Consider the following 9056-nt stretch of genomic DNA (forward strand, 5'->3'; position numbering starts at 1 on the left):
TTTTTTTTTTTCTTTTTGTTATTATTATTTTCTGTAAAGGTCCTACAAAGACAGTCATGTTGACGGCAGTAACGAGAAGGTTGCTGCTTCGGGCGACCACACAGCCACTGTTATTTGCAATCCGTCCTACACACATCACACGGGAGGAAACAAACCAAACAACAACAATAACAACAGAAACAACAAAAACATCTCCACGGCGTATACAAATCGCTGTAGTTGGTAGTGGCCCAAGTGGATGTTACGTGGCCCATCATCTCACAAAGAAACGTGATGATATTCATGTTGACATGTTTGAAAGACTACCAGTGCCGTTTGGTCTCTGTCGCTACGGTGTGGCCCCTGACCACCCGGAGGTAAAGAACGTTGAACAGCAATTCCTGAAGATGTTTAAGAGTGGTCGAGTAACATGGATTGGTAATGTAACGATTGGTAAGGAAATGTCAATAGAGTTATTGCTTGAAAATTACACTGCGGTAGTAATAGCGACTGGAGCTGATAATAGTCGTAAACTACACATTCCCGGTGAAGATCTCGCCGGTGTTATTACCGCTGCAGACTTTGTACGTTATTATAATACCTATCCATTTCCCTATGGCTCTCCACGCTTCTGTCCATTTGAGTTACCCACTGTAAAGGAGGCGGTGATTGTGGGAAACGGCAATGTGGCTTTGGACTGTGTGCGAGTACTTGCGGCCTCGTATAAATACTTCGCACCAACAGATATGAATTGTGCTGCCGTGCGGGAACTCATGGCAAATCGAATTCGTCGTATTAATGTTGTTGCCCGTAGAGGACAGGCGCATAGTGCTTTTACAATTGCAGAGTTCCGTGAGTTAACACGATATCAACCAGACACCGTACGGGTAGTAGTGGATCCATTTGATCTCCAAAAGGCATTACAAGTACCAGCTGAGAACCCACGTGCACGTAAGCGTCTTCTTGAATTATTGGCACGATTTACAGAAAATAATGGCAACAACAACAACAACAGCAATAGTAATAATAATAATAATAATAATAATAATAATAATAATAATAATAATAGTAAGAAGGAAGATGCACTCAATATAACGTCAACACCATCACGACATGAACGTGGACCATGTCTTGTTCATTTACGTTATAATATGCGACCGGTACGTTTTCTTCCTCATCCAGAACGCCCTCGTCACGTTGGGGCTGTAGTCTTTGAACGTACAGATGTGGAAAACCATGAAAATGAAAAAGATTCTAGAAGTATAACAGTTCCATGTGATGTGGCTCTCACATCTGTAGGGTATTCTTCCGATAGTATTCCTGGTGTTCCTTTTGATGAATCCCGTGGGGTCATCCCTCATCAGAATGGACGTGTGAAGGGACAACCTCGTATGTACTGTGCTGGTTGGGTAAAGAATGGTCCAAAGGGAGTTATACTACAATCCCTAATGGATGCGCAGGAAACAGTTACATCTATTCTTGATGACCTTGCTAATAAGGTTCTTCCCACAAACGAAAATAATGAATCTTCTTCTTCATCATCATCATCATCATCTCATCCAATCACTGATACAACAGATATCAACCCTTCTATTTCCACTACGGCAATTAACAGCAACAGCAACAACAACGAGGATAAGAGTAATAAGAGTGATGATAATAGTAGTGATGGAACCAATGGAAGGGAATTCTACGGTAAATATGGATTAATTGATTTCTTCGTGGAAAAGCGAATACAGCCGGTCTCTGTAGCGGGTCTTGAACGTATTCTGCACGTTGAAGCCGAGCGTGGAGTAGATCTTGGTAAACGTCTTGAGAAGATTGACAATGTACGATCCATGTTGGATATCGCTCTTGGTGGTGATGTTGGCAAAAAAGCCAATAATGCCATTCGAGGTATTTCGAATGAACGTCCGGATGCACTTTTGTATTTAAATGAACTATTAGATGATACTACTGATTTGGCGCCTTTCGCAAGACAATTGGCAAAAGAATTACCACCCGTCATGGCAGCCCAACACCCACCAGGCGGTTTGCATCCATCACAGTTGTAATTATTACCAATCTTTAGTCCTTATATCAATCAATCTATCTATCTATTTTCTTTTTTTTTTTTTAGTGTGTATGTTTTGTTTTTTTTTTTGTTTTTGTTTTTGTTTTTGCTGCTTATTCTTATCGGCGATCGAATTTAATATCCTCTGTTGTTGTTTTTCTGTTTGTGTGTTTTTCTTGTACGCCAAATGGTTTACTTAAATGCCTGTTTTTTGTGTACATGAATGTTTTTTTTTTTTTTTTTCTTTCTATTGCTTCTTCTTATTTTCCTCTTCCTCTTCACTGTACACAATACCCTATCCACACCACAAAAACAAAAGAGAAAAGAAAACTATTTTTTTTTTAGGAGCTTTTTCACTCTTCGGAGATTTAACTTTTTAAACTTTTTTCTTTTTTTGTTTGTCGTGATTAGTGCTGTTGAGATTCATTCTTTCTTAATCATATCAGCTAGACGCATCAAGGTAAATAAATATATATATATTTATATTTATATATATAGAGAGAGAGGACGATGTTAAACCGTGAATCTGTTGCTGGTGTGGCCTGCAGTTTCCTTGTTACGTACTACCGCGGCTTTGTGCGTGAGCAGGGAGCCGCGGCTGCCCTTGCTGATCTCTACGGCGAGAACGCCTATCTCACGTACGCGGAGTACAATGAGGAGACCCCCGCTGTGGCCCACGGCCGACACGAGATTCTCCAGCAGCTTGTGAAGATGGATGCGCAGCTTGGCCGCCGCAAGGTGGTGGTGAGCTTTGCCGACTACAGCCCGCTGCCCAACGGTGGTGTGCAGGTGGAGTGTCAAGGCATTCTCCATCTCTGCGGGCAGCGGCGGGCATTCTTTCAGGTGTTCGTGTTGGCCCCAACGGAGTTCCGGGCAAACACCTATCACATCGTGACGGACTACTTCCGTGTGATGATGATAGAGGTGGAGCAGATACCAGAGGACGGCATTGTGATGACCCCAGCGGACGTGGCCAAACATCTGCTGGAGGAACACGAGCGGTGTAAACGACGGGCGGAGTTGTTGGAACAACAGCGAGCGGAGGCGGAGGCGTTGCGGCTGCAGCAACAACAAGAGGCAGAAGCAGAAGCAGCAAGGCGTAAACTTCAACAACAACAACAACAACAACAAGAGGGCCGTCGTGAGCGAAGTGAGCGTCGCAATGGTGGAAGACATAGTACTAGTAATGACGATAATGCCAATCACAAACCGGCGAATTACGAGAACGGTAGCAACACTCGCTTTGTACGTGGAGAACGCCATAATGAACAGAATGGAGAAAGACGCCGGGAACGTCGGGAACAACGTCCGGATGGGAAACGTGGGGAAAACAACCAAGTGAACAATGTGAAGCCACAGGAGGAGAATGGAAACGTCTCTTCTAGTGTGTCCCCTAATTTAGCTGCATCAAAGCCCACACGTGCCCCTCGTCAGCGTGAGCCACGATCGAATGCTAATAATAATAATAATACCACTACTAATACTACTACTACCAAACAAGATGGAAACAGCAGCAACAACAACAATGTTAACCGACCACTCCCTCGCTCTTTGGCCGCTCAGGAGGCACGTGCTGGTAGAAAGGATGAAAACAACAACAGTAATACGAATACTAACAAGAACAAGAATATTGTGAACAAGAAGGAAGCGGCAGGAGCATCCACAGCAGCAGCAGCAGCCGCAGCAGCACCATCATCATCATCCGCTGCAGCGGCACCAGCACCAGCGAAAACAACAAAGCCCAATGCGACAAAGGCCGCAGAGACAACACCCAATAAGAACGCAGTTAACTCCCGCACTCCCGCTAAACGATCGGGCAGCACAGATCACGTTCGTGTCCTGCGAGTACCAACAGATGTGAAGTTGTCAGACATCAAAGAGACGGTGAAGACAATTCTCGGCGAGGATCCCCTTGACGCCTACTGGTTTGGACGCTCCAGTGGAGACTGCGTGCTGCAGTTAAAGTCAACCTCGGCAGTGCAGAAGCTCACAAGCCACACCATGACAGTGATGGATGTGACTCTGAAGGTGACAAGCTTTTATCCGTAGATAAAGAAATCAACACGCAAAACGAAAGAAAAAAAATTTTTTGAAAGGGCGCGAGAAAGAAGGAAAGAAAGAAAGTACAAACATTAAGGAACGGCAAAATTGAAAATGAAAAGGGGAACGGAAGAAGAAAAGAGAGAAAAAAAAAAAGAGGTTAGGGAATAAGAAAACAAATCTCTAGATGAATGCTTTCTTCCTCATGCTTTTTCTTTTGTTTTGTTCTTTTTTATTTTCATTATGTTTTTTTTACTTTTTGTTTCTCTTTCATTCTAAGAATTTTAGAATATTGTGAGAAAAGGATCTAAACCTCAACAATAACTTAATGATAAATGTTTTTTTTTTTGGCTGTGTTTGGTTTGATCTTCTTTCTCTCTCTCTTTTTCCCATTATTTCTCTATTTTTCTAGACATTAGTTTCCTGATAGGATCCTCAGAAAAGGTTTAGACTATAATTGTTATGTGCGCTTTTTTTTTTCTTTTTTTTTTTTTTATCAGTTTACATGATTTCTGTGGGGCCTTGGTAGTGTCACTGTGAGAAAATGAACCCAGAAGGGAAAGGGTTACTTTTTCATTATTATATGAATGCTGACACAACTATTTAATGCGATCCTCGCAATAGCATTAACAACACAGATCTCTGTCGGGGGGAAGAGTGTATAAGAGAAGCCGTGATTGGAGTCTTGCGTACGGGGTTTGGGATAAGAGAATTGCATATTTTTTATTTATTTTTTTCATTGCTCAGAATTCTTTGGGTAAATTGTCTGATCTTTCTTATTGTGGCTATGAACAATATATGGTTTTGTTGGTAGGGAGTACTTATCACGTGACCATGGATAAACTTCATGCTGATTTTTATGTAAGCATTCGAGGAATTCAAAATAGCATTGGGCCTTGCTATGGCCAAGCGAGAGAGAAAGAGAGAGAGAAAGAAAGAAAGAGAAAGAACGGGAGAGAAACTTCTTTTTTATCATTGGTGGTGTTATTATTTCAATTCTTCAAGTTAATACTCTTGAAGACTACAGAAAGAATATATACAGTAGCAATTATTCTGCGTATGACTAATATTTATGATGATATTCCATAGATCTTGGTAGATGGTGAGGGGAGATGTCGGGGGTTCCTTTGGGGAGGAGATAAAGGGGATTCAATATACGAGAATATTCTTATTCGTTATTATTTTCAATTAGATGCAAAGGTCTTGTATAATACTTATTATTATTATTATTATTATTATTATTATTATTATTTTCTGAGAGTTTGCGAAAAGAATGACCATGTTCTTACGTTAATAGGAATCATATTTTGTACTAGGATTGAATCTTGGGAATACGATTTATTCTTCTTCATCCCGAAAGTCTGCCAAACGTAAGTTTTCAGAAAAAAAAAAAAAGAAAGAAAAACTAATTTTATAGGCAAAGAGAAATGATAAATTCGACCAGTACAACTTATTCAGCAACAGAGTGGTTGATTTGCCAACAGGCATTCACCGCATTTGTGCGCCATAAAGGCCCCTCAACAATTTCACTTGAATGTCGTCCAAATGAGAAATCGTATTTACAATATCATATTGACGGTTTGCTCACACTAGAAAACGATGTACTTTTGGTGAAAATGGCCCCTAATAAAACCATGAAATGGGAGGAATTGCGTCCTTCTGTGATTAGTTTCGTTATGCCGTTGGATGAAGTCTTTCTAAATGCCTTTGAGGAAGCATGCAAACGCTTGAAACCCGAATGGGTGGCTTTTAAAAAGATAGAATCCCCATTCAACCAACAGAAGCCATGTGAAGAAGGAACGCAATCGGAAAATAAGCCCATCCAAGTACAAATAAACGCAACTGTGTCATTTGGGGAATGGATAAATCAAATAGCACAAATTCGCCAGGAAAACACGGAGGTCAAAACACAAATGAAAGAAATGCAGACGCAGTTGACAGAAACGCAGAAAAAATTGGGAGAAATGCAAGGAGAACTCACAGCAGCTCTACAGCAACTCTCTCAACAAAAAAACATTCAAATGACGGAATTATTAAAACAAATGGGGAATGAGCGTCTCAATACAAATGGAGGAGAAGAGAAATCTCGGACTAACCAAAATACCCTCAACAACAGTAATAATGTATCCCACTTAGCATGGCAAGGGGGGAAGGCACCAATGGCCTTTAAGGAAGGACCACAATTAGGATCGCAGGGAACACAGGAACTGAGGCTGCCAGTATGGACCGAGGTAATCAGGCCGGAGGAAAAGATCCGCTCCTTTGAAGGAATGATGGATTATTTAAAGGAGACATCACCCAGCCAATTGGTGATTGCATACCGAGAAATATTTCCCATGCCAGCCAATCCCGATCTAGCTTATAAAGATGCATGGGATAATTTTGTTCAGTGGACTCGCGCTATTCGCAGTGATGGAATGTCGGCATCAATGATTCAATTGGGCCGACTGATTTACAGGCAGCTGCGAATAATACAAACCGTTAAAGATTTCCCTGGAGTGAAGATGGAGGAGCTTCATGATGCTATTATTGCGTTTGAAAATCCAAATGATCCTTTCATACAGTACGTCGTGAAATGGCGGGAGAGAAATTCAACAGCATCATCAACAACAACAACAACATCCAACAAGGCACGCTGTTATAGATGTGGACGTATTGGGCATTATAGCTCTACCTGCTATGTTAAGATGTAGAAAGATCCCTACAAGCCAGAAGAGAGAAAAAGAAAAAAAAAATGACTTTCACCAACGGAAGTTGGAAATATTCACGACTAAAGAAGTCCAATTAATACCGTGATTTTCTTCATATCGATCACATAGAATACGAGATACTTGAGGTAGAACTAGCGATGGAGAAAGCGGGAGATGGGATTTTAAAAGGGGTTTCTCAGTACCTGCATTTTCATCAGTTCTGTTATTTATTTGGGGAAACTACCGTAGCGGGAAAACCATTTTTTTTTTTTTTATTTGAAAGCTTGCGATAAGAATGGTAAAGCCTTACTTTATGAGGCAACAATTTTGGATGAAGTCTTGGTAAATAAATACAATTTCTTTTATCTTTACAGTTCTGCCTAACCGTAAGTATCTGAAAAACCCACCCAACTCAACCCTACCCTCTCCGCATCAAGCGGGAGATGGGATTTTAAAAGGGGTTTCTCAGCATTTCCATTTTCGTTAGTTTTTGTTATGTATTAAAAAAAACATCGTTGGGAAAAGTTTTTTTGGTTGAGATATATTTTTAAAAATTATAGAACTTGTATGAACAAACATGGAAACAAAATATTTTCTCTTTCGTTTTCATTTTTTTTTTTTTTTTGTTTTTGTTTTCTTTAAAGGGGAAGTAAGGCTAACTGTATTCTCAGGTTCTATTCCTTGTGTGGATCTCACGGATTGTGTGTGTATTATTATTTCTTCACTACTCGCCGAAGAAGGCAGGGTTATTGTTTTCATGTGATTTTTTCGTTTTTCGCTCATTTCTGCTCTTCTTTTTTTTTTTGTTTTTTTTTTCTTTTTATTTATTGTAGGGTATTATTTTTTAACGTCTTGTCATTAAAAGCAAAGGGAAATAAAATAGATAATAAAAAAAAATAAGAAGGTATCGACGATTAGCAGTAGTAATATTGTTCGACTATTATTTACTACCCTACATTTCTTCAACAGTTTTAATTAGAGTGGAAAAAGAAGAATAAATATATAACAAAAATCCATCCATCCATCAATCCATCAATCAAGTGAAAGAAATAAATAAAGAAATAAACTCAATAAGTCTGTCTATCTCTCTCTCTCTCTCTGTGGATAAAAAAGAAAAAGAAAAAGAAATGAAACACATGAAAGGAGGTGAAGTCCCCGCCCCAGATGGAGATCCCAGCGTTCGTAAAGCCAATGCCAAGAAACTCGCGGCTGGATACACCAAGAAGAAACGATTCTTGGAATGCTGTTATCTCTCCTTGGCCACCTATCTCTGGTTTACGCAATTCCTTGTGATTGCCCGCTACTTTGTCCACAGCGGGGATGCGAAGATCACCCAATTGGCGTGGACTCCACTCATGATGGTCTGTGCAATGACGCTCGCGGACTTTATTGGCGGCATTGCCCACTGGGGACTCGACACGTGGGGAACTCCCGACACGCCCGTCTTTGGAAACTTCATTCGATCATTCCGCGAACACCACGTCGATCAGGCAGCCATGACGAAACACGACTTTATCGAGACAAATGCCGACACAACACTTCCACTCATTCCAGTGTTACTTCTACAACGGTATTTTCTTTACTATGGCGCTAGATCCTCCACCACTGCCGCCGCCGCACAAACTATTGGTGAAGGGCATTCTTCTTCATCATCTTCTTATGCCTATAATGTGAGTAATGAGAATGTCGGTATGCATGTGTTTCTCTTGACGTTAACACTTTGTATTGCCTTTACAAATGAAATTCATAAATGGTCTCATGAGGCGAAACCCAATCCAGTGGCGCGGGCGTTGATGGCACACAATGTTATTCTCACACCACTTGGACACCGTCGCCATCACCGTGATAATCATGATATCAGTTATTGTATTACAACGGGTTGGCTGAATGTGTTTCTCGATAAGGTGGAGTTCTGGAGAAAGGCAGAGACGGTGGTAACAGCACTCACAGGGGCTATTCCTCGCGCGAACGACCAACACCTGCTTGGGAAATAAAAGAGGAGGAGTTGAAAGTGCAAAAGAAGTAGAATATATGTGAGAGGATACCTCTTGTGTGTGTTTTTTTTTTTTTTTTTTTTTTTTTTTTTTTTTTTTTTTTTTTTTTTTTTTTTTTTTTTTTTTTTTTTTTTTAATGCGTGGTGGACTTCTTTTCACACATGTTGTCATCGTCGCTCTTTTCTTAACATTTTTTCTTCAGACGTACGCACAGCCAAGACGATACGAACTGAAGAGTAAAAAAGGGGGAAAACAGGAAAAAATGTGGTCGGGAGACGTAAAAAAAAAAAAAAAAAAAAA

At 40.5% G+C, this 9056-nt stretch overlaps 4 protein-coding genes across 4 annotated transcripts; all 4 read left to right on the forward strand.

Annotated features, from left to right (window-relative positions):
- Positions 1-56: 56 nt before the first annotated feature.
- On the forward strand, positions 57-2033 carry TM35_000121540 (putative adrenodoxin reductase, putative,ferredoxin NADP reductase-like protein; the record flags this gene model as incomplete). Its single annotated transcript, XM_029025129.1, has 1 exon — positions 57-2033. One exon carries the CDS (start codon positions 57-59, stop codon positions 2031-2033), a length of 1977 nt encoding a protein of 658 aa, XP_028883445.1.
- A 509-nt stretch (positions 2034-2542) lies between these two features.
- On the forward strand, positions 2543-4081 carry TM35_000121550 (uncharacterized protein; the record flags this gene model as incomplete). Its single annotated transcript, XM_029025130.1, has 1 exon — positions 2543-4081. One exon carries the CDS (start codon positions 2543-2545, stop codon positions 4079-4081), a length of 1539 nt encoding a protein of 512 aa, XP_028883446.1.
- Positions 4082-5499: 1418 nt separating this feature from the next.
- TM35_000121560 (uncharacterized protein) lies at positions 5500-6765 on the forward strand (the record flags this gene model as incomplete). The annotated part of the gene is made up of 1 exon (XM_029025131.1): positions 5500-6765. One exon carries the CDS (start codon positions 5500-5502, stop codon positions 6763-6765), a length of 1266 nt encoding a protein of 421 aa, XP_028883447.1.
- A 1124-nt stretch (positions 6766-7889) lies between these two features.
- Positions 7890-8756, forward strand: TM35_000121570 (putative ubiquitin-conjugating enzyme variant Kua; the record flags this gene model as incomplete). The annotated part of the gene is made up of 1 exon (XM_029025132.1): positions 7890-8756. The coding sequence occupies one exon, from the start codon at positions 7890-7892 to the stop codon at positions 8754-8756; it is 867 nt and encodes a 288-aa protein (XP_028883448.1).
- Positions 8757-9056: the final 300 nt, after the last annotated feature.

The sequence above is a fragment of the Trypanosoma theileri genome (genome assembly GCF_002087225.1).
Source record: "Trypanosoma theileri isolate Edinburgh chromosome Unknown TM35_Tth_12_V1, whole genome shotgun sequence".
Classification (NCBI taxonomy): Eukaryota; Euglenozoa; class Kinetoplastea; order Trypanosomatida; family Trypanosomatidae; genus Trypanosoma; species Trypanosoma theileri.